The sequence below is a fragment of the Pelophylax lessonae genome (assembly GCF_965119305.1).
Source record: "Pelophylax lessonae genome assembly, chromosome: 1".
Taxonomy (NCBI): domain Eukaryota; kingdom Metazoa; phylum Chordata; class Amphibia; order Anura; family Ranidae; genus Pelophylax; species Pelophylax lessonae.
In genome coordinates this window covers 92,827,070-92,852,111 of record NC_138768.1, presented here as the reverse complement: position 1 = coordinate 92,852,111, position 25,042 = coordinate 92,827,070, and the positions used below count along the sequence as shown (strand labels likewise).

Below are 25,042 nucleotides of genomic sequence, written 5' to 3'. Positions count from 1 at the left end.
AGTTTCTTATAACACTTTGGTGGATGCCCACACATCTCACCAGGAGGACATGCACCGCATGCAGGCTAAAATTGCTGACCTAGAGGACAGATCGAGGCGTAACAACCTCAAAATACGTGGCATCCCTGAGGCAGTCCAACCTAACCAGCTCCCCACCTATGTTCGTGATCTGTTCCACAAAGCAGTGCCTGAACTCTCTAACGAGGACCTTACCATTGACCGCATCCACAGAATTCCCAAGCCCTCCTTCCTGTCATGGTCTTACCTTCTTGCTGTTCTCCTTCGTTTGACATGTGCTGGCGGCCATCTTGGTTTCTGGGTTTCTTGTAGCCTCCCACTCTGCGGCTCCTCCTTCCCACTGGGAGGAGCTGGATGCCTAGCTCATATATATAGGAGGTCTGTGGCTTCAGTTCCTTGCTTGGTCCTCCTGTGTTCACATGCTTCTAAGACTGCTGCTGCTTCTGGTTCCTGATCCTGGCTTCGTCTGATTACCCTGCTGGTTCCTGATCCTGGCTTCGTCTGACTACCCTGCTGGTTCCTGATCCTGGCTTCGTCTGACTACCCTGCTGGTTCCTGATCCGGCTTCGCCTGACTACCCTCCTGGCTCCTGACCTCTGGCTTCGCAAAGACTCTGCTTCGGTTTTGCCATCCGTTTGGACTTTTGCTTTACAGCTTGATTTTCAATAAAGCCTTCTTATTTTCACTTATCTGTTGTTGTACGTCTGGTTCATGGTTCCGTGACATTAGGACCAAGCCATGAATTCTGACGGTACAGGGCCATCCTCGCTACCCACGCTGGTTGCCAGACTTGATCAGCAGGATCACCTGTTGGGTCAGTTCGCCGTGGCGTTGCAAATCCTGCTTGAACGCACGGCTCATTTCGCTCCCGTTGCCGATGGGTCGGTTGTCGCTCCTGGGCCCGCTCCTACTGCCGCTCCGGTTGTTGCGCCAGAGTCTACCCCGACACCTGTTGTTGCGCCTGCGGTGTTTCGGGGTATGACCGGTTCTGCCCCCCTTCCACAGCGCTTTGGGGGAGAGCCAACTCAGTGCCGAGGTTTCCTCAACCAGGTGGGCATTTATTTCGAGTTGCTGCCACATGCCTTTCCTACTGAGAGATCAAAGGTGGGCTTCTTAATTTCGCTGCTCTCGGACAAGGCCTTGGTCTGGGCCAGCCCTTTATGGGAGAACAACAATCCGGTGGTTGCCGAGTTTTCCGGTTTTGTTGCTTCTCTTCGGAGGGTATTCGATGTGCCGGCTCGTGCTGCCTCTGCTGCGAAGCTCCTTATGTCCATCAGACAGGGTTCACGATCCGTAGCTGAATACGCCATTGAGTTTCGTACCCTGGCAGCAGAGGTGGGCTGGAATAATGAGGCTCTGGTCGCTGCTTTCTCTCATGGTCTCTCGGATGCCTTGAAGGATGAGGTTGCAGCTAAGGACCTACCAGTGGAGCTCGAGTCTCTTATTTCTTTCCTGATTTTGATTGACACCAGACTCAGGGAGAGACCTTCCTTTAAGGAGAGTCTGCGGAGGCCTCCTAACAGATTGCCGCCTACCTTTGCTGTCCCACCCGTGCCTCCCTCTCCTCCCACGCCTCCTGGGGATGACTTGGCTGGGGATGAACCCATGCAGTTGGGCTTTGCTCGCCTGTCCGAGGGGGAGAGGGTACTCCGGAGACGCGAGGGCCGATGCATGTACTGTGGTCTCGGTGGGCATTTTCGGTTGGCATGTCCGAACCGTCCGGGAAACGCTCGCACCTGAGATCCTGTCCGGGGCAGATCTTGGGTGGAGTCTCCTCGTCCCCGGTTTCCTGTGTTGACAAACCACTGATCACTGTTGTCCTCTCCTGGGTCGGGGGCTCAGTGACGACCCAGGCGTTGGTGGACTCTGGTGCTGGTGGTTTGTTCATTGATAGTGTGTTCGCTGCCGCCAATTCCATTCCTCTGCAGGCCCGAGGTTCTCCACTGGCTCTTGAGGCGATAGACGGCAGACCCCTTCTGCCGCCACACGTGACTCATGAGACCCTTCCAGTGGGAATAGCCATTGGTGCCGTTCACAGAGAGTCGATCTGCTTCCAGGTTATTTCGTCTCCACACTACTCGGTGGTCTTGGGGTACCCCTGGCTCCAGAAGCATAATCCGACTTTCGATTGGAGATCGGCCGAGATCCTCTCGTGGTCACCACAGTGTGGGGCTAGTTGCATCCATGGGCCTGTCAAGTTGCTGTGTACTTCCTCGGACTCTCTGTTGCCTCCTGAATACGAGGAGTACCGGGATGTATTCGATAAGGTGCGCGCGGTTGCCCTCCCTCCGCACCGCCCATACGATTGTGCCATCGAGTTACAACCTGGTGCCGTTCCTCCTCGTGGCAAGGTCTATCCACTGTCGGTAGCGGAGAATGAGGCCATGGAGGAGTACGTGAAGGAGGCGCTTTCACGCGGACACATTCGCAAATCCTCGTCCCCGGCAGGGGCTGGATTTTTCTTTGTGAAAAAGAAGGGCGGTGAGTTGAGGCCTTGCATCGATTACAGGGGTCTCAATCGCATCACGATCAAGAACGCTTACCCGATACCCTTGATTTCCGAGCTGTTCGATCGCCTTAAAGGGGCCACGGTCTTTACCAAACTCGACCTGAGGGCGGCATATAACCTCGTAAGGATCAAGGCGGGCGATGAGTGGAAGACCGCGTTTAACACCAGGACCGGTCATTATGAATCCTTGGTTATGCCCTTTGGGTTGTGCAATGCGCCCGCAGTCTTTCAGGAATTCATCAATGATGTTTTCCGTGACCTGTTGCAGCAGTGTGTGGTGGTCTATTTGGATGACATCTTGGTATATTCTGAATCCATGGAGACCCACATTCTGGATGTCAGACGAGTGTTGCAACGGTTACGAGAGAACAGGCTGTTCGGTAAGCTTGAGAAATGCGAATTTCACCGATCCCAGGTAACCTTCTTAGGTTACATCATTTCCGCTGAGGGGTTCTCCATGGATCCTGAGAAGGTTTCGGCTGTCTTACAGTGGCCCCAGCCCAGTGGTCTTTGCTCCCTGCAGCGCTTTTTGGGCTTCGCCAATTATTATCGGAAGTTCATCAGGGACTTTTCCATGCTAGCCAAGCCTCTCACGGATCTGACCAGGAAGGGCAGTAATTCCCAGGTCTGGCCGCTCGAGGCCATCCGAGCTTTTGAGGCTCTAAAGTCTGCCTTTGTGTCGGCTCCGATTCTGTCGCATCCCAACCCTGGGTTGCCCTTTGTCCTCGAGGTGGACGCGTCTGAGACGAGAGTAGGCGCCCTTCTGTCTCAGCGTAGAACACCAGAGGGTCCTCTGCTTCCTTGTGGGTTTTACTCCCGGAAACTGTCTTCCGCGGAGTGCAACTATCAGATTGGTGACAGGGAGTTATTGGCCATCGTGCAGGCCCTTAAAGAATGGAGGCACTTGCTCGAGGGTTCGGTGGTTCCGGTCCTCATCCTGACGGACCACAAGAATCTGACCTACCTTTCTGAGGCCAAGAGATTGACACCACGTCAGGCCAGATGGGCTCTGTTCTTGTCACGTTTTAATTACGTGGTCTCCTACCTACCCGGTTCCAAGAACATCAAGGCGGATGCCTTATCACGGCAGTACTCTGACCTGTCCAGGAAGGAGTCGATTCCGACTTCGGTCATACCTCCGAATCAGATCCTGGCCGCCATTCGCACCAGCCTGACCTCTCCCCTGGGTGAGCAGATTTTGGCGGCCCAATCTGGTGCTCCCTCTGGGAGACCCAACGGCAGATGTTTTGTGCCTGAGGAGTTGCGCACTCGGTTGTTGCGAACCTACCATAACTCCAAGACCGCGGGGCATCCTGGAAAGAATCAGCTGTCCTTGGCTGTTTCCCGTCTGTTCTGGTGGCCTTCCCTACGTTCCGACATCGCCGCATATGTAGCGGCATGCTCCGTTTGTGCCCAGAGTAAGTCCCCTCGGCACCTTCCGTTGGGCCTTCTGCAACCCATAGCCACCGGGGAGCGCCCATGGTCACACCTGGGGATGGATTTCATTGTGGACCTCCCTGCATCCCGAGGCCATACGGTCATTCTCATGATTGTGGATCGGTTTTCCAAAATGTGCCACTGTGTTCCTCTCAAGAAGTTACCCTCTGCACAGGAGTTGGCCACGATTTTTGCCAGGGAGGTTTTCCGGTTGCACGGTTTGCCCAAGGAGATTGTGTCGGATCGGGGGAGTCAGTTTGTGTCCAGGTTCTGGCGCGCCTTTTGCTCCCAGTTGGGGATTCATCTCTCCTTCTCCTCGGCCTACCACCCTCAGTCCAATGGGGCCGCAGAACGATCCAATCAGGCCTTGGAGCAATTCCTTCGTTGCTATGTCTCCGATCACCAAGACAATTGGGTTGACCTCCTGCCTTGGGCTGAGTTTGCCAGGAACACGGCGGTGAACTCTTCCTCTGGGACGTCTCCCTTCATGGCCAATTATGGGTTCCAACCTGCCGTGTTACCGGAGGTATTCTCTCCCCAGGATATTCCGGCTGTGGAGGATCACCTTTCCGTCCTACGTGCTTCTTGGGTACAGATCCAGAAGTCCCTTGAGGTCTCTGCGCAGCGCCAGAAACTCCAGGCTGATCGCAGACGAGCGCCTGCTCCTTCCTACCAGGCCGGAGACCGTGTATGGTTGTCCACCCGCAACCTCAACCTTCGAGTGCCCACTCCCAAGCTGGCGCCTCGCTTTGTTGGTCCCTTCCGAGTGCTTCGCAGGGTAAACCCGGTAGCCTATGCCCTTGCGCTTCCTCCTGGCATGCGGATCTCCAACGTGTTTCATGTCTCCCTGTTGAAGCCACTGGTGTGTAATCGTTTCACTTCCTCGGTGGTTCCTCGGCCTCGTCCGGTCCAAGTGGGCAATCGTGAGGAGTATGAGGTGAGCAATATCCTGGACTCACGCCTGGTCCGCGGTCGGGTGCAGTTTTTGGTTCATTGGCGTGGTTATGGTCCAGAGGAGCGTTCCTGGGTTCCCTCCGCAGATGTCCATGCTCCTGCCTTGCTCCGTGCCTTCCACGCACGCTTCCCTCAGAAACCGTTCTTTACTCCGCGGAGGAGGGGCCCTTGAGGGGGAGGTACTGTCATGGTCTTACCTTCTTGCTGTTCTCCTTCGTTTGACATGTGCTGGCGGCCATCTTGGTTTCTGGGTTTCTTGTAGCCTCCCACTCTGCGGCTCCTCCTTCCCACTGGGAGGAGCTGGATGCTTAGCTCATATATATAGGAGGTCTGTGGCTTCAGTTCCTTGCTTGGTCCTCCTGTGTTCACATGCTTCTAAGACTGCTGCTGCTTCTGGTTCCTGATCCTGGCTTCGTCTGATTACCCTGCTGGTTCCTGATCCTGGCTTCGTCTGACTACCCTGCTGGTTCCTGATCCTGGCTTCGTCTGACTACCCTGCTGGTTCCTGATCCCGGCTTCGTCTGACTACCCTCCTGGCTCCTGACCTCTGGCTTTGCAAAGACTCTGCTTCGGTTTTGCCATCCGTTTGGACTTTTGCTTTACAGCTTGATTTTCAATAAAGCCTTCTTATTTTCACTTATCTGTTGTTGTACGTCTGGTTCATGGTTCCGTGACACTTCCTACCACAAGACATCCCTCGGGATGTTCTTTTGAGGGTACACTTTTTTCAGGCAAAAGAAAAAATCTTGGAAACATTTAGAAGGAAAGACCGCCTCCCAGATACAGCAGCGTCCCTCCAAATACTGCCTGATTATTCTCAATACACCCTCCAGTTGAGAAGAAATCTAAATTCCGTAACAAAGGCCCTAAGGAACAACAAAATTATTTACAAATGGAAATACCCCGCTAAACTGTGCATTACCCACATGGGGACGACGTCCCAAATCACTTCCATGGAGCAGGGCGTCCGACTACTCAAGCAGTGGCACATCCTCCCGGACGCATCTGATCAACACGTACCACGTCTCCAACCAGAATGGCACACGGTGTCCAGACCCTCCAGGTCCAGGTCCTCTCACCGTTCCAAATAGGCTGACATTTCTACCTGTAGCTGGGCACTCTGGCCCTCCCGCTCTTTGTAGCACCTACTAACGTGCTAGAAACCCCACCGTTCACGCAGCTAAGCTGCACTTATGGTCCGTCAGGGCCATGCCTTTTTTTACCGTTGTTGTTTTTTTTTTCTCTTTGTTTTGTACGACTCCTTTTCAGAACAGAACTCTGCTACGAATGTAGTAACACCCCTGGAACGTTGTTCCCCGCCTCTACAATATGTTCCGGACTTCCGTGTCATACTCCCCAACTTCGACCGTCGATTCTCCCAAGCAAGAAACATGATTGGATTCCACTATTCGTCTCTTTGCTGCACTTCGGTCCCACCACCAGGTACCTATGTACACCTTCTCATAACATGCTCGATCCATGGACTGCCTTTACTATCACGCCACAGCGCTACTGCGCACATCCTGAACTTCCATACGAACTGCCATGTCCTTGCAGGTATTGTCATTGAACGCTAAGGGGCTTAACCACCCCGTAAAATGATTCTCAATGTGGAAGGAAGCCAAATCACATAAAGCTGACATCCTGGCTATCCAGGAGACCCATTTTAAGCAAGGCTCCACACCTCGCTGTTCACACCAGGACTACCCTCACGTCTTCATGGCTAATTCACCCGAGAAAAAACGAGGTGTCCTACTGGCTGTTAGCAACTCTGTAACTTTCACCTACTCTCGGGTGGTGGAAGATACAGACGGGAGATATATTATTTTGAACTGTTGTATTGATGATTGTCTGTATACCTTTGTGAACGTATATGCCCCTAAACGACATCAGCTCAAATTCCTGAAAAAATTATTCGCTAAAATTCATAAACTCACAGTAGGAAAGTTGATTATATGCGGAGATTTTAACCTTGTAGCGGATCCAGCCATGGACACATCTTCGGGGGGCAAGGCCTCCTCCACTTCCATGGCGAATCTCCTACATGTGGAAAATCTACATGATATCTGGAGATACCAACATGCGGAGGAGAGGGACTACACCTTCTTCTCGGCTTGTCATCTAACCTACTCCAGAATTGACATGTTTGTAATTGACTCAGCGACTCTGCCTTTGGTGTTAGACACTTCCATTTCCCCTATCACGTGGTCCGACCACGCCGCCATCCACATGTCCATTTCCACCTCAGCTTCTCCGTCCTCTTCCTACATATGGAGATGTAACAACGCAATCCTTTCTGACCCCGACTCCCTCAAACTCCTCCAAGCCCGACTAAGGGAATTCTTCCAACACAATACCACTCCTGACGTGGACCCTATCACGATTTGGAATGCCCATAAGGCCTATATAAGAGGTATTCTCATTCAGCTAGCCTCCAGACTTAAGAAGAAATTTCAAAAATCCATTCAGGACACCCTAGAGGAAATCAGAGTCCTAGAAGTGACCAACAAACAAAATCCCTCCCAGACACTGTCCTCCAAACTTTCCGCCTTAAGGATGGAGCTTCGCAGGCTCCTGCTGGTCAATCATGATAGAATGTTGGCAAGGCTTCGCCTCCAATATTATTCAGCTCACAACAAGGCAGGAAAGTTCCTAGCCTCCAGGCTTAAAGCCAGGAGGATTAAATCGAAGATAGCGTTTATAACTCACCCCCACACAGGCAAAAAACACACCCATCCTCAACAGATCGCGGACGCTTTCGCCGACTACTACGGATCCTTATACAATCTGCGGGAAGACACAACAACACACAACCCCAAACCATCTGATATTCACACCTTCCTGAGCCGCATGAAATTACCCACTCTTACAAGTGAGGACCTACAGGCCCTCAATGCTCCTTTCACTCCACTGGAATTGTCGCAGACAATCAAGTGCTCACCCTTAAACAAATCTCCAGGTCCTGACGGCCTCACCAATGAGTACTTCCGCTCACTCCACGACATTCTGTCACCTCATATGCTGTCGACATTTTCCTCTGTCATACACCTGGGCACCTTCCCGCAAGAGATGCTCCAGGCTCACATCATAACCCTACCTAAACCTGGCAAACCCCCCCACTGCCCCGGCAAATTTTAGACCTATCTCCCTGTTAAATAATGATGTCAAGCTGTACGCTAAACTCATTGCTAACCGCATAGCACGGATTCTGCCCACATTGCTGGGGAGGGACCAGATGGGCTTCGTCCGAGGGAGGCAGGCCCCTGACGCGACCAGGAGGGTGATCAATTTGATGCACCATGCCGAAATTTCCAAAACGCCTTCTCTGCTTCTTTCCATAGACGCAGAGAAGGCGTTTGATCGCATTCACTGGGGCTACATGGAGGAGGTTCTGGGAAAATTTGGATTCACAGGACGGATCCTATCCGCCATATTGGCTCTTTATTCCTCCCCATCGGCCAAAGTGCTCTCAGCCGGCATGCTCTCTAAATCTTTTGATATCACAAATGGTACGCGTCAGGGGTGCCCGTTATCGCCACTCATTTTCAACCTGCTAATTGAGCCGCTGGTGGAACTGCTACGCACTTCCCCCATGGTTTCAGGCTTTAAATTTGGGTCCTCTGCACATACTATAACCCTTTTTGCGGACGATGTCATCCTAAGTTTGACGAATCCCATAGTGTCCCTCCCGGCAGCCCATCAAATTCTACAGGACTTTAGTGATGTGTCTTTTTATAAAGTAAATTTCGGGAAATCTGTAATCTTGGGCATGAACATACCTGAACATGCTCGGAAGCATCTCCAGGCTCAATTCCCTTATACATGGACACCTCAATCGCTTAAATATCTAGGGATCCAGTTGGCATTTCCAACGTCCAATCTACTCCCTTCAAACATGAAACCCTTACTCTCCACTATAGCAGCAGACACGAATAACATCAAACCGTCCGAATTATCTTGGGCAGGTCGGATCGCGGCATTTAAGATGATCTGCCTTCCAAAGATCTTATATATTTTCCGTACCCTCCCGATACATATTACAAGGCTTACCTCGCATCCCTATCTAAAATCCTACGCACATTCAAATGGCAGAAGAAGAGAGCCAGATGCTCACATTCACACATGGTACGCCATAAAAGGGTGGGTGGTCTAGGATTCCCGGACATAACTGACTACTACCACGCGACGAGGCTGACCCCCCTCCAATATTGGTTCTCCACATCACACCGTCTCCCCTGGATACCAATAGAAGCGGCATTAACACACACATCAGACCTTAGTCTACTGTTAATTGCTGATACCTGGAAACCTCTGGATCTGAAGCCATTGCCTATCACCTCCCAAGCATCGCTGCGTTCTTGGCGTTTCCTTGTCAATCAGAAGTCCGCACCCTCAACAGACACGACGATCCCTATACCCATGAAGGTACTTAACATTCTCCTCCCGTATACGGCAATGACCATGTTCACGGCCGCAGGCATCCTGGAGGTATCCCAACTATACCAACTCAACTCACTTAAATCCTTCCACACTCTTCAACTAGAATTCCAACTCCCTAGTAAAGCCATTTTCTCATATAATGCCATTGCCAGTTTTTTACGCAAATATCCCCTGCCCCACTTAAAACTCCCAATTCCCCTATGGAAATATCTTACGAATACAGACAATCCATCGAAGGGTATTTCCCTTTTTTACAACTTACTAGGACACAAAACCTCCTTCCAGAAAACCCCTCACATGGTCAGATGGGAGGGAGATTTCCAGACATCCTTCTCGGAAAACCACTGGAAAATAGCAATTCAAACCTCCTTCACTGCATCTCGCTGCGTAAATCACTGGGAACAAATGCAAAAACTCCTAACTAGATGGTACCTTACACCGTATCGCCTATCCAAAATCTTCCAATCTCAAAGCCCACTTTGCTGGCGAAACTGTGACCAGGTAGGCACGATCTCCCATGTCTTTTGGTCGTGCAAGAGCATAACCAGCTTCTGGAGGAGGGTGTTTGAGATTCTTTCGGAGACCACGGGTATACTCACCAGACCCACCATGGCCATGGCCCTGCTGAATCTGGGGCTACACAACATACCCCCTGATATGAGAACGGTTTGTTTTCATGTGCTAGTTGCTGCCAGGACACTTATTGCGAAACACTGGAAGCAGACCATAATTCCATCCCACCTAGAAGTGATTAGAATGGTTAACTTCCAGTTCTCCATGGAGAAGGCCTACGCCTACTCGACCCACAGTGGAACAAAATTCCACTCTGCTTGGCGCAGCTGGACCAACAGCAAATATTATACCCCAATCCCTTGACCGGAATTGAAATCTTCTGATGTGTTAGATATAACATGTGGAATGACATTGAACAGTTGTATACATGTTTACGTTTACTTTTGAAATGTTTAATTCTCATGATGTTTGAGTTCTGAAGACTCTATCCTTGTATGTTTGTTCTGTAATGTTGAATCTACGACAACTACTGCGATTTGTTGTATTGTTTAAAAAAATAATAAAAATCTATTGCAAGTAAAAATTTACATAGTGGAGAATGTGGTAATATACAAGGGAAATAAAAAAGAGAAAAAGGGATGGATGGAGAGAGAAAGAGGAATATAGAGAGAGAAATATTAAGGGATATAGGGAGAGAGAAAGAAAGAAATATAGGGAGAAAGAGAAAGAAAGAAAGAAAGAAAGAAAGAAAGAAAGAAAGAAAGAAAGAAAGAAAGAAAGAAAGAAAGAAAGAAAGAAAGAAAGAAAGAAAGAAAGAAAGAAAGAAAGAAAGAAAGAAAGAAAGAAAGAAAGAAAGAAAGACATGCCTGATCAACCCCAGTATATGGAACGACAAGAGACAGCAGGAAACAGAGGAATATGGGGAGAAGGGTTGGGGTGCGGGCAGCGAGGAGGAGGAGGGTTTTCAATGCTGTGAGGAGGAGGACATTTTGAACGGCTTCAAGGGGGATGTTTATCCCGTCCCTAATAAAAGGGGAAAAATCTCAGGGGAACTTTGTCACCATCCAAGTGGGTGCCCCAAATGCTCCACACTGAAGAGATGCTGCAAAAAAACTGTTTACCACATGTAATGCAATAGTCTATCTTTTACATTTCAGGAAAGCTTACTCAGCATTAGGAGCTGGTTCACCTGGAGTATATTTCCAGAGTTTTGAAGCAATATATGCCCTATTAGACTATTGTGTTGTAGAGGCAGGCTTCATAGGAGACCCTGCTAGATAGATTTGTAAGTCACCTCCAGTCACAGCTGATGCGTGTGCCATCCAGGACCTAGATCTAGGAGGAATATACCTCACAGGTGGCAGCACTTATACGTTGAACATTTTTTAGGGTCCTTGTTGTCCTTTTTTGGTTGGACCTGGGAGTTGACTTAACTGTACGTCATATATATTATCAGTTAGGAGTATTTTTCCCTCCCTCAATTCTCCATTCCTTGTTTTTTGATTCTTTCTGTTCTGCCCTGACCAACCTACAATTGTGTGCACCAATCACTATCAACATTACCTGCCAACCAATAAACAAAACCCTCCCCTTTTGTACATATATATATATATATATATTGAATAAAAGTTATATTTTAATACCAATAGCCTTTGGTGCACAGGGTGACGCACCCTCCGTTCAGTTTTCATTCTCTGTTGCAAAATTGTTTTTCATTTCGGTCTCAACTGCATACCTGGGCTCTTCTGACAATGTCGATGGTATCGACAACAAAACTGAATAGCAAGGGTGACTGGCTTGTCTTTTTCACTTGACCCTGTCCATTACCTATTGGGTCTTCCGCTCCCTGGGGTCTCCAAATACACCAGGCGCTTGATCTCCTATCTCCTGTTGGCAGCCAGGAGGGCTATCCCGTTGTGCTGGCTTCAGCCGGGACCTCCTGACAAGGCCCTCTTCCAGCGCTTGGTGATGGAGATACGGAGGATGGAGTTCCTGACTGCTTCAGTCCATGATGACATTACCCGCTTCAATGCTATTAGGGCAGATTGGGATCTCCATGTTTCTGACTTGACATGATTGTACCTTATAATCCCCTGTTACCGCTGTATTGATGCAAATGTATACCTCCCTTTATGCTTTTCCTGTTTACTTTCAGATTTACATTCTGGTTGATCTTTTGATGTTTCACTGATCATACTTGGTTCGATATGTGATATTCTGTTATGTTTTGTTTTTGGGGACATCCACCCCTTGTTTGTAAGTTACACTTTGTTTTCCTTTATTTCTTCAATAAAAGATACAATTAAAAAAGAAAAAAAAACTTAATAGCAAGCAACATCTAGGAAATACGTCCTGAAACAGCAGTAAAATCCTAACAGGTTCTAAACCAGTGGCGGCTGGTTCATTAGGGGCGCAGGGGCACTGCCCCCCCCATCCATGCGTCCGGCCCCCTAATCTGCATGCAAGGGCGCCGGACGCATGGAGTTCAATGGGGATTTTTTTTTTTTTTGCATCACCTGATTAGAGCCAGAGGCTCTAATAGGGCGATGCAAAAGGTGGACCCGGGGGGCAAAGCAGTGCGTCCCGAGACCACCCATTGTGTGACAATAGCGAATGAAAATTTGCTAATGTCACACCGATCCTCCTCCTGGCCAATCAGGAAGCGCGTCCGATACGCGATTCCTGATTGGCCGCAAGGCAAACCCTATGCCATTGGCCAAGGAGGAGGCGGGAGCGGAAGGACTGGAGGAGACGCGCCGCCGGGACCGAGGAGAAGCCGCCATTCGGGGGACTGAGGAGAAGGCGATCACCACCGCTGCTGCTCCAGGTAAGTAAGGGGGCAAGCACACTGATCTCTGCATTGGGGGTATGTTCGCTGGTCACTACATTGGGGGCATGTATGCTGGTCACTGCATTGGGGGCATGTATGCTGGTCACTACATTGGGGGCACGCACGCTGATCTCTGCATTGCGGGCATGTAAGCTGTCACTACATTGGGGGCACGCACACTGATCTCTGCATTGGGGGCACGCACGCTGATCTCTGCATTGGGGGCACGCACGCTGATCTCTGCATTGGGGGCATGTATGCTGGTCACTGCATTGGGGGCATGTACGCTGGTCACTGCATTGGGGGCATGTATGCTGGTCACTGCATTGGGGGCATGTATGCTGGTCACTGCATTGGGGGCATGTAGGCTGGTCACTGCATTGGGGGCATGTAGGCTGGTCACTGCATTGGGGGCATGTACGCTGGTCACTGCATTGTGGGCATGTACGCTGATCACTGCTTTGGAGGCATGTACGCTGATCTCTGCATTAGGGGGAATGGTATGCTGGTCACTGCATTAAAGGGGGCATGTATGCTGGTCTCTGCATTGGGGGCATGTATGCTGGTCTCTGCATTGGGGGCATGTACGCTGATCTCTGCATTGAAGGGGGCATGTACGCTGGTCACTGCATTGATGGGGGCATGTACGCTGATAATTGCATTGAAGAGGCATGTACACTGGTCACTGTGCATTGAAAGGGGGCACGCTGGTCACTGTGCATTAATAGGGGGCACGCTGGTCTCTCTGCATTGAAAGGGGGCACACTATACCTTAATTACTGAAGGCCCCTTTCACACTTTTGCGACCTCAAAGTCACGCAATTTTTTACAGCGTTTTTTGCAGCAAAGCAATGCCTATTTTATTTTTTTATTTTTATATAGTTTGCGCCCCCCCAAAAATTTTTGAGCACTAGCCGCCACTGTTCTAAACCTTTTTCATTTTAGCTGAAAAAATATTTGGTTGAGGATAACCATATCATCAGACTTCAATACACTCTGAGTCACTGACCTGGAACAAGCATGCAGCAAATGCAGTCAGAATTCCAGATCTGCAAGAATCCAGGTCAGTGGCTCAGAAATAAAGACATTAGATCAGCCTCACGGCCAGAGTGCAAGTATTTTTGAAAGGAGAAGTTTTCAAGGAAGGCTCCCTTCAACACAAGTTTCCTTTAATAGAAATTGAGAGGCTTTAATTTAAATTTAAACTTTAATTTAAAGTCTAAATTAGTTTTTTTAAGACATTATGTATGTTAGTTTTATCAGCTTAATGAAAATGAATCTGTCAATAAATGATAATACTTTGTAAACCTTGTCTCTAGGTATAGTTTTTTTATTAAATATTTTATGCACTCAAGGGAAAGCCTTTCTTGTCACAGAAACACGTTTTACTACTTGCTTAGCAGTGCACTGTAGTGATTGTGGTTTGTTGTTTATCTTTCTTAATGCATGACTATCATTCTACTTACCAGTGCCACAGATGGATCGAATTCAGCTGGAACCAGCTGAGATTTGATCCATCTATAGGCAGGCTGGTTGTTCTGAAGTCGATCCATCGATCATCTTCAGCACAACCAGCCTGTTGGATTTTTTGCATGTGATTATTGCTGGCGGCTATAGCTATATCAATAATCAATGTGTTCTGCTGACAGGGAAGGCTTCCCTCCAGCACAAGACAATAGCGCTGCTGGACTGACTGTGTTAATGAGGAAAACAAGCAATTTTCTTAACTGCAACCCGTAGTTGCATGAACAAAATATTACATCATCTATGGCTTGCATTAGACTGGTTTAAAACAATAGGATCTTTTGGTGCATATCCTGTAATTGATTTTATTACAGCAAACATTCACCAAGTATTTTAACTGTACTGCCTGAAACCCACATAGACGCTAGAAAAAAATCTATAAGGCCTAGTTTACACTTGGGAGCAGTGGCGGCTGGTGCATTGGGGGTGCAGGGGTGCCGCCCCCCACTATCGCGTCTGGCCCCCTAATCTACATGCAGGGCGCCGGAGGCATGGAGTTCAATGGGGCTTTTTTTTTTGCATTTAATTAGAGCCAGAGGCTCTAATAGGCTAAAAAAAAGAGTGGGCTTGGGGCGCAGAGCACTGCGCCCCAGCCCACCCAGTTATGTGACAGTAACAAATGAAAATTCGCTATTGTCTCACAGATTCTCCTCCTGGCCAATCAGGAACGGTTCCTGAGACCCGTTTCCTGATTGGCCAAAAGGAGAAGCCATGCCATTGGGAGGGAGGTGGCCTGCTGTGGTCGGGGGGGTGTATGGTGCGGTCCGTCTGCCACCCCCCCCCCAGCCCATGGAGCACCAGCCGCCACTGCTTGGGAGGGTGGTAAAAATAGGCGGTTTAATTGTTTTACTATTCCCTAACCACCCCCCTTAAGCTGCAAAAGCACATGCTGTAGCAGCGATGCTTTGCTTTGAGGCACGGCAAAAAACTTTACCCCTAGTCACATATGGCAGGCAGTACCACCACTAAATGTGACCCATTCAAGTTAATGGGGGGCATGCCACGGCCAGAAGCTATATGCTAGGCTTGTGGTTGCAGTGTGATATTCTTATTCAAAAACCCTGTTTGGCTGTCAAAAAAAAAAAAAAAACAGGCCTTCTGGAGGAGGCAACATTCCCTTTTGAATGCCAGTCAGCCACACCTGTACTGCAGGTGTAAATGAACCATAAATCCATACACAAAATACCTTTAAAAATGTGATAGAAATGTAAAAAGGAAGGTGACAGTCATGTCAAACATTGTTTTTGATAAAAATAGCTTTAAAGTGTGCACTGTTCCCTTTAAGGCCAGGTTCGAACATATGCAGCCATGGGTTTGTGCCTGAGGTCCGGTGTGTCACTCTTCACCGGTTCAGGCGCAAATCAGGTCCAAATTTGTGCCTGAATTTGCACCTGAATCGGACTCAAAGACGCACAGGACCCTTTTTGAATGCGGACCGCGGCTGCCCCGGACCTATCTGAAACCCGCATCCAATTCGCATATGTATGAACCCAGCTTAACTATTTCCCGAACCAATGTTGGTCGCGCACCTGCAGTTCGGCAGCGGGGACTCAAATGCATGGAGCCGGTGGCTCTGATTCCTGACAGGCACCCGCGATCGCTCCCCACTGAGAGAGAAGGACAGTCAGCTGTTGTTAACACAGCAGACCGTTCTTCTCTCTGCAATGATCACAGAGTGCCTGTGATCCTGCTATATAGGATCACAGGTCTCTGTGATCATTTCACAAGCCCCGCCCCCATACAGTTAGAATCACTCCCCCAGGCTTACATTTAACCCCTTAATCACCCACTGTGTTAACCCCTTCCCTGTCAGTGTCATTATTACACTAACAGTGCATATTTTTAGCACTGATTACTGTAGTAATGTCACTGGTCCCCCCCAAAAGTGTTAAAAATGTGAGTTAGGGGTCCGATCTGTCTGCCACAATGTCGCAGTCCCGTTAAAAATAGCAGATCGCCGCCATTACTAGTAAAAAAAAAACAATAAAAATGACATAAATCTTTTCCATAGTTAGTAGACGTGATAACTTTTGCGCAAACCAATCAAAATATGCTTATTGCGATTCTTTTTACCAAAAATCTGTAGCAGAAAACAAATTGGCCTAAAATGTTAAAAAAAATTTTGATTTTTACATTTTTTGGGGGGGAATGTTATATAGCAGAATGTGAAAAATATTGTTTTTTTTTTTTTTCCCCCAGAATTGTCGCTCTTTTTTTGTTTATAGTGCAAAAAATAAAGAATCGCAGAGGTGATTAAATACCACCGAAAAAAAAACTATTTGTGGGGGAAAAAAGGGCATCAATTTTATTTGAGTACAGCGTCGCACGACCGTGCACTTGTCCTCTAAATTAACGGAGTGCCCAATCGCAAAAAATGGCTTGGTCATTAAGGGGGCAAATCCTTCCGGTCCAAAAGTGGGTAAAGGTCTAAACCCAAGAAGAAAAACATAATATAGTGCAGCTTTAGAAGACGAATGCAGCCACCATGTCTCAGGACTGGTAAACTTCAGAATTATACTATTTTTGGGTCTAGATACCAAAAGACTAATTATGAATAAACACTTTTATTCAGAACTACAAAGCCCATCCAGGGCAGCTCCATTCGCTAGCCTGTCTCTGCTTTGTCAGCCTCTTATTTATCTATACACTAACTACTGTATTCCTGGAAGTCATCTATTGATTAGGCTTTCTTTCCAGTTTATGAATGCGCTACACAGAGCTCAATAGTTTATACATTACGGAAAACATTTATCAACTTTGCGGCATAGCAAGGCAGCGCAAAATGGGAGCAGCAATGCATCTTTTGAGACAGATTTGCTATAAGATTGCAGTTTGATTCATACATTCTGCTTTTCTGTTTAAATGTAGCCCTGAGATAAAGTATCCCCTGCCCCTGACCGCTTCGCACATAAATTGCCGCAAGTCACATAATAAAACTGCTTCAAACGTACGCAAAACTGTGATAGTCTTCTGACCGCCACTGCGGATGCAAGGATCACAAACACACAAAAATCAGAAAAGTCAGAAATCCTTTTCTGTAGGAGAGGCAGGCTGGTTTGCACTAAATATGAGCATGATTCCTTTGCTACCTTGTGTGATAAATCCCTTCTTACATATCGTATTGTCTCTCTCTCTTTCTTTTTTCTGCAGTATCTATATATAGTGCTTCACTTGAAGAGATACTGTTTTGTTATTTAAATACAATTTCCTTCTGTATCTTTTCTAAAGCCAAGCTTGCATTGGCACCATTATATATATATATATATATATAAAACATGTAGCTTGTATAATTTTTAAAAACAGATAACCAAAATATGTAAAAAGTAGATCAAACCTAAAGCTATGGATGGGCCGCAAAGGCTTAAATCGGTGGGGTGCATTACAGTAATTTACTGTATAAACTGGGCACTCATTTATATTAGAACTATAACAGGGTGAAATACAAAACAGATGTGGTGATAGCTAAGATAGAGGTATAAGGCGCTCCAAGGTAGTGCAGTTTACATAGGCTGCATCCTTCTTCAAGCCACCAGTGTACATCTTCATGTCAAATTTCGATTTAGCTTTATTCATAGTCTTTTGACTAAAATGCCATTTTCGTTTTATTCATATTTCAGTCATCTGAATTGTTTTTATTTTAGTCGTATTTTAGTCGACTAAAATCTCCAGTACATTGTAGATAAGTAAAATAATTTTAATCAACTAAAATCTAATGGGTTTAGTTAAATTGTAATGCATTATTTAAGCATTTCTCTAGAATTCCCAAACTTATTATATACTCCTGGAGTAAAAATAAAATCTGAGGAGTTCCCTAATGCACAGTAAATGCTCAGGATGATCTGAGGAGGCTTCAAATGTACTCAGTGCTCTGGAAGGTCTGAAGAAGCCCGTAATGCACACAGTGCTCTGGATGGTCTGAGGAGGCCTGTAATGCTCAGTGCTCTGGATGGTCTGAGGTGGCCTGTAATGCACAGTGCTCTGGATGGTCTGAGGTGGCCTGTAATGCACAGTGCTCTGGAGGGTGGTCTGAGGAGGCCTGTAAAGCATGGTGCTCTGGACAGTGGTTTGAGGAGGCATGTGTTGCACACAGTGCTCTGCTCAGTGATGTGAGGAGGCCTGTAATGCACACAGTGCTCTGGAAGGTGGTTTGAGGAGGCCTTTAATGCACACAGTGCTCTGGGCAGTGGTCTGAGGAGGCCTGTAAAGCACACAGTGCTCTGGACAGTGGTCTGAGGAGGCCTCTAATGTACACAGTGCTCTGGACGGTGGGCTGAGGAGACCTGTAATGCACAATGATGTGGACGGTGGTCTGAGGAGGCCTGTAAATGCTGCGCAGTGCTCTAGACGGTATAGGGAGGCCTGTAAAGCTGCACAGTGCCTTGGATAGTTGTCTGAGGAGACCTGTAATACTGCACAGTGCTAAGCACGCCACAACACTAAGAACGCTACGGTCACTACCTTCCATGCTGGAAAGGGAAAACACCCACGGGCTTTACAACGGAGCTCAGAGGAGACCGGAAGTTCACGTGCGTAAATGTTTCTCCCCCTCATATTTTCGTTCCGTGTTCGTTCATTGCCGAAAAGGAGAATTGATTTTCCTCATAGTTTTCATCAGAAAATGTGGGGTCCTTTTTGTTTAGTTTTCGTCATTGGAAACATGCCGCTGACGAAAATTATGTTAAAACTGTTTTCATCTATGAAATAAACCCTGACAGCCACCTTCTGATAGCCACAACCTTTTCTCAGAGCCAACTTCTGAGTGGTCCACATCAAAGTAATTCATATCTACACCTTTAGGAGACATGCCTCTTAGACTGCGTTAAGCTGGCCGTCCTGATGAACCAGCAGAAATTTTCTCCATGGGTGGCCCTGTCGGCATCCTCCTACACAACAGCCTTCAACTGCAAAATTGAAGGAGCCCAGCGGAAAATGGTTGGCCAAACAAGGCTTGTATCCAATGAGATGCAGGCACTGCTTCGATATATCAGCATACATTGACCACAATTTAGATAAAAAATGTAACATGATATATATGGTACCACATCCCAAATTATTATTCAGAACACGAGAAAAAGTAAGAAACAAGGGATTTTTTAGGTGCCCAAAACCTTAGGAACAAGCATTCACAACAACACTATTATAAAAATATTAACTTTTTTTGCATACAAAGGTCAAAATTGATTAATTAAAAACAGGTAGCAGACTGTGTCACTAGTACGCTCTAGACAACAACCAATGTTACCCACTGCTGACAGGGCAGACCTCCTGTCATCGCTAAACTGTAAACCGGTGTTCCTATATTTCATATCAGGGGTCTCCAAAATTTCTAAACAAAGAGGGGGAGGAATAGTGCCCCGATTTTGGTGTCATTGGAAGGAATTATGCCCCATTGTTGGTGTCAGTGGTAGGAATTATGTCTTATTGTTGGCGTCAGTGGAGGAATACCTTCTCAAATTAGTGGAAGGACTAGTGCCCCAAGGGCTGGATAAAGGCAAGCAAAGGGCTACATCTGGCCCCCGGGGCCACAGTTTATAGACCACTGTTTAAATCATACACAAGTTAAAATAGCTCAGAAGTCAAAAGATCTTCATTAATAGGAGGTTCTGCATCTGTGTAGTATACAGGGGAATATCCAAAGGTCCCAACGCATTTCACAGTGTGACGTTTACTAAGGAGACCCTGGGGGTGATACACAATAAATTATGTCTAAGAATGGTGCTACACCTTAACCAGAAATGGCCAGTATAGTGCTGGATGGCCTTTTCTCCTCAGGTCATGGCTGTTAGATTGTTTTGAGCATACAGTCTCTTCCTCTTTCTTGTGTTCTGACATATATTGATTGCAATGGGAGATTTATCCATCTGTGCTCTTTAGCATGGATGAAGGAATACAATTAAAAATATCACCCTTTACCTTTAAGGGAGACACCACTTATACTACCTAAGACTCCAAGCTTCTCCCTGTCCATCCATCACCTTCAAGTTGGATGCCTCTCTTATTTTTAAAGAAAGTATGTTGGGCGCATGTGACAAGTATTTGCTTAGCCCTTACAAACTCTGACCATATTTTGCTTAATTCCAGCAAACATATAGGTGCTTCTACCTCCCGCTGTATCCCACAACTGTACCACCAGTGCCCAGGCTGAGAAAGCTGAAGCTTCGCCCAAGTCAAACCATCAAAGAAAGCTGGCACCACAGTGTAATCCCTGCAAACATGGACTTTATTCACCAGCATTCTTCGATATTTCGCTTAATACAGTTATTTCCTATGAGTGGCAGCCCCATCTTATAGCCATAATGTGGTATTTTTTTTTTTGATTGAGGTATTTCAGGCAAAATGCGGCAATATGGCCACTAGATGGAGGTCATGATCATAGGAAATCAACCCAATAAGCAAACAATTCTGAGAATTTGTGAGGACTGGGTGAATGCTTAAGTGTTCCCCTGCCCACCCACCACATTAACCCCTTCCCATCCAGCCCCTGCTTCCCTTTAACAGAGTCTGTACACCCAGGGGTCTGGAAGAATTGCTGATCTTGTCACCACTGTGACTGGCTGTCACAGTGCTCACATGATGGGGAGCTGGTCCCATTGGCTACTGATCAGTGGTGGCCCATCCATTAGGAGCACAGGGGGGCGCCACCCCCCCAATCCATGCACCGGCCTCTAATATATATGCAGGGAGCTGGATACATGGATTCCAATGTTTTTTTTTTGTTTTTTTTAGAAGCACACGATTAGAGCCAGAGGCTCTAATTGGCTTTAAAAAGGGTGCACTGCGCCCAAAGCCCACCCAGTTGTATGATATTAGCAAATTAATATCCGCTAATGTCTTCCTGTTTCTCCTCACTGCCAATCCGGAAGAAGGTCCTGAGTCCCGACTGGCCTGGAGTCCTAAGACCCGATTGACTGCAAGTCCCAACTCCTGATTGGCCGGGAGGAGAAGTGACTGTCGGGACTCAGGAGGAGGCGCAGGGTGAGAAGCTGCCACCTGCATGGGGTGAGTGCAGGGGCTGGCAGGGGCCTGGCGGGGCGATCAATTGAGCAACGGGGGGCTATGTGGTTGGCTGGCTGGGGGGCCATGGAACGCCCCCCCCCCCCCAAGAAAATTGAGCACCACTGCTGTTGATCAATTGTGGGAACCAAGAGCTGTCTTTCATAGCTCGGTCTCTGTGCTGGCAGTGAGCGCGCTCTCAGCGCAGAAACATGTGCCACCCAATGACGCATATGTTTGGCATTATTAAAGGACAATTTCCCTAACTAAGTCTAAGAAGCATCTTCCTTGAAGTTGGTCAGTGAGTGAAATACAATGGTACACAGAAAAATACTGCAGACCACATGCAGCCTTTGTTCCACTATTTTGATCCATCTGAAAGCACTAAATATTTGTCTCATCTTGAATGAAATAAAGTCTACTGTACCTGGATAATCCTCAGAGACATGTACCGAATATGCAACACTGCAAAACAAAAGAGAAACCAGAATATTACTATGAATCATCCATGTGATTTACGATGTATAACTTATAATGTATAAAATATATTCTACAAACCATAAACATATTTTTACATTACATTACTTGTTACACTATTGACCTACGGAATATTTTACAGGAGCAATTTCCATAAATTTAACGAGAAATGTAGGCCGTAAAAGGAATAATGTACACAATTTTCTTACATTAAAGATAATATTAGGGGATACTTTGAAGATCTATGACTTAGTAGAAGCTATCAGCATGTGCTCCTGTGATTTCTCTTCTAGACGTTATGCCTCCCAGATTTCTGAGATGGAAAAAGGGGATACGGTATATTTCAAAGCATCCCAACCATAAAGAGTGACACTACTTTTGCTAAAAAAAAAAAAAAAAAAAACTGACAAAAAGGGGTTGATTTACTAAAACTTAGAGTGCAAAATCTGGTGCAGCTCTGCATGGTAGCCAATCAGCTTCAAACTTCAGTTTGTTCAATTAAGCTTTGACAAAAAAAACCCTGGAAGCTCATTGGTTTCTATGCAGAGCTGCAGCAGAATTTGTACTCTCCAACTTTGGTAAATCAACCCTAAATCATCCCTTTTTTTGTTGCTATAACAACTAATAGAGTTCTATACAAGGCTTTTTTTCTCAGAGAATAGGTGCAGGTACTCCCCTCTTCTGAGTAACCCCTTGTCTCCACTCCCTACCCACCTCCAAGCGCTGTCCTTTGGTTCCACCCTCTGCCCACCTCCCAGTACCCCCCCCCCCTTTAGAGAATGCAGAACCAAGTATCATGTTGTGGTTCTAGGTACTTTGTATGGTATTTGTTAATGATAACTAGAAAAGCAGTAAAATCCCCTGGAATCAGCAACAATAGACCCCCCCCCCAACAATAGATCCCCCCAGCAACAATAAATATTTCCCTGCAACAATAGAAAAAAAACAGTAAAATAGATCCCCTGCAATCAGCAACAATAGCCTCCCAACAACAATAGCCCCCCCAGCAACAATAAATCCTCCCCTGCAACAATAGAAAGAACAGTAAAATAGATCCCCTGCAATCAGCAACAATAGACCCTCAACAACAATAGCCCCCAAGCAACAATAAATACTCCGCTGCAACAATCGCCCCCCCCCCCCAATAAATCCTCCCCTGCAACAATAGACCCCCCAACAACAATAGTTCACCCAAGCAACAATAAAGCCTCCACTGCAACAATAGCCCCACCCACAACAAAATGCCTTCCAGCAATAATAGATTCATCCCAGCAACAATAGACCCACCCCCAACAATAGTAGCCCCCCCCCCCGAAACAATATTTTCCCCAAGCAACAATAAAGCCTCCACTGCAACAATAGCCCCACCCACAACAAAATGCCTTCCAGCAATAATAGATTCATCCCAGCAACAATAGCCCCACCCACAACAAATGCCCTCCAGCAACAATAGATCCCCCAGCAGCCAGCATCAATAGGCCCTTCAGCTCACCCAACTGACCCCAGCACCCCTTTGCCATTACATACATTCAGACTGGAGGTTCCGGAACTCCGTTCCCCCGCGTTCCCGCTGAAAAAAAGCCCTGGTTCTATATACTGTATGTGTACAGAATGCCCCCAGTGATGTCATTTTGTGCTCATGTGGTTAGCTCACAGCAGAGCTGATCCTACCACGAGGACTGATCATGTGACTATACATCAGACCCTCCCACCCATCACGCAGGAGTATGGATGCAACTGGTGTGAGTTTCCCATTGGCAGCAATAGATAGAAGATAATTCTTGAAATGTATATACCAGACACAAAGTTAGCCAGTAATTGCATCACAGAGCAGCCTGAATTTTACTTCCCACAGGTTTGCTCTAAAGGCCAACTCCAGACAATTCTTTTTTTCAGTTTTAGATTAGAGTCATGAAGCTTTGGAACCTATGTCAGGTTCCCCACACATTTTTCAAGGTTTGCTACCTTTCAAGAAAAAACAAAAGCCAAAAAAAAAAAAAAAAAAACAGTGACCTGTTGTGGCTACAGCCTAAGGGGAGTTTGACCTGGACAATACAGGAATGTTTGACCATTTTTCCAAAAGCGCATTTGTGAGGTCAGGCGCTGATGTTGGACGAGAAGGCCTGGCTTGCAGTCGCCGCTCTAATTTATCCCAAAGGTGTTCTATCGGGTTGAGATTGAGATTCTGTGCAGGACACTCAAGTTCCTCCACCCTAAACTGACTCATCCTTTAGAGACCTTGCTTTGTGCACTGGTACACAGTCATGTTGGAACAGGAAGGGGCCATCCCCAAACTGTTCCCACAAAGTTGGGAGCATGAAATTGTTCAAAATGTCTTGGTATGCTGACGCCCTTAAGCCTCGTACACACGCAACGAATTTCCGCCGACCGGTCGTCCGTCTTTTGTCCAGAGTGGTGTCTGTTGGTTGGAATGTGCCTAGACTGCACACCAATTTTCCCGCAAGACAGAATTCAACTTCAGAAGTGATGTCATGTGTTGGATTGCTTTGTATGTGTTCTTTTATCTCTGAGCATGCCTAGTCTTGCTCATAAGATTTTTCCCCATCGATATTTGTACTGACTGCACGAAAATCGGACGTGTTTTGACGGAGGACAAAAATTTTATAGCCTGCACACCAGGATTTTTTCAGCCGAAAAGTTGGAGTCGGTTGTCGGAAGCATCATACCAACAAGCCGAAAATTGGCAGATCGGTCATCGGACGAAAATTCCCGGCTGAATTTCCACTCGTGTGTACGGGCCTTAAGAGTTCTCTTTACTGGAACTAATGAGCCAAGCCCAACCCCTGAAAAATAACCCCACACCACATCCCCCTCCACCAAATTATTTGGACCAGTGCACAAAGCAAGGTCCATAAAGACATGGATGACTGAGTTTGGGGTGGAGGAACTTGACTGGCCTGCACAGGGTTCCCTTCACGCAGTGGTGGCTGGTGAATGGGTGGGCTCAGAGCGCAGTGCACTGCGACCCAAGCCCACCCTTTTTTGAAGCCTATTAGAGCCTCTGGCTCTAATCATGTGCTTAAAAAAAAGTAAAATCCCCAATTCGAATCTATGCATCTGGCGGCCTGCATGTAGATTAGGGGGTTGGACGCATGGATAGGGGGGCCGCCCCCTGCGCCCCCAATGGACGGGCCGCCACTGCCTTCACTGGAACTAAGGGGCCAAGCCCAACCTCTGAAAAACAACCCCACACCATAATCCCCATTCCACCAAATGATTTGGACCAGCGCACAAAGCAAAGTCCATAAAGACATGAATGAGTGAGTTTGCAGTGGATGAACTTAACTGGCCTGCACAGAGTCCTGACCAGAACCCGATAGAACACC

The 25,042-nt window shown here is 47.2% G+C and overlaps 1 protein-coding gene across 2 annotated transcripts in view; it reads right to left on the bottom strand.

Annotated features, from left to right (window-relative positions):
• PARP8 (poly(ADP-ribose) polymerase family member 8) overlaps positions 1-25,042 on the bottom strand; it is a 427,949-nt gene that overhangs the window by 234,875 nt on the left and 168,032 nt on the right. For both annotated transcript variants that reach the window (XM_082252530.1, XM_082252529.1), the window contains exon 3: positions 21,646-21,683. In XM_082252530.1, the coding sequence (XP_082108656.1) occupies positions 21,646-21,683 (38 nt within the window). The remainder of the gene's footprint in view (positions 1-21,645; positions 21,684-25,042) is intronic.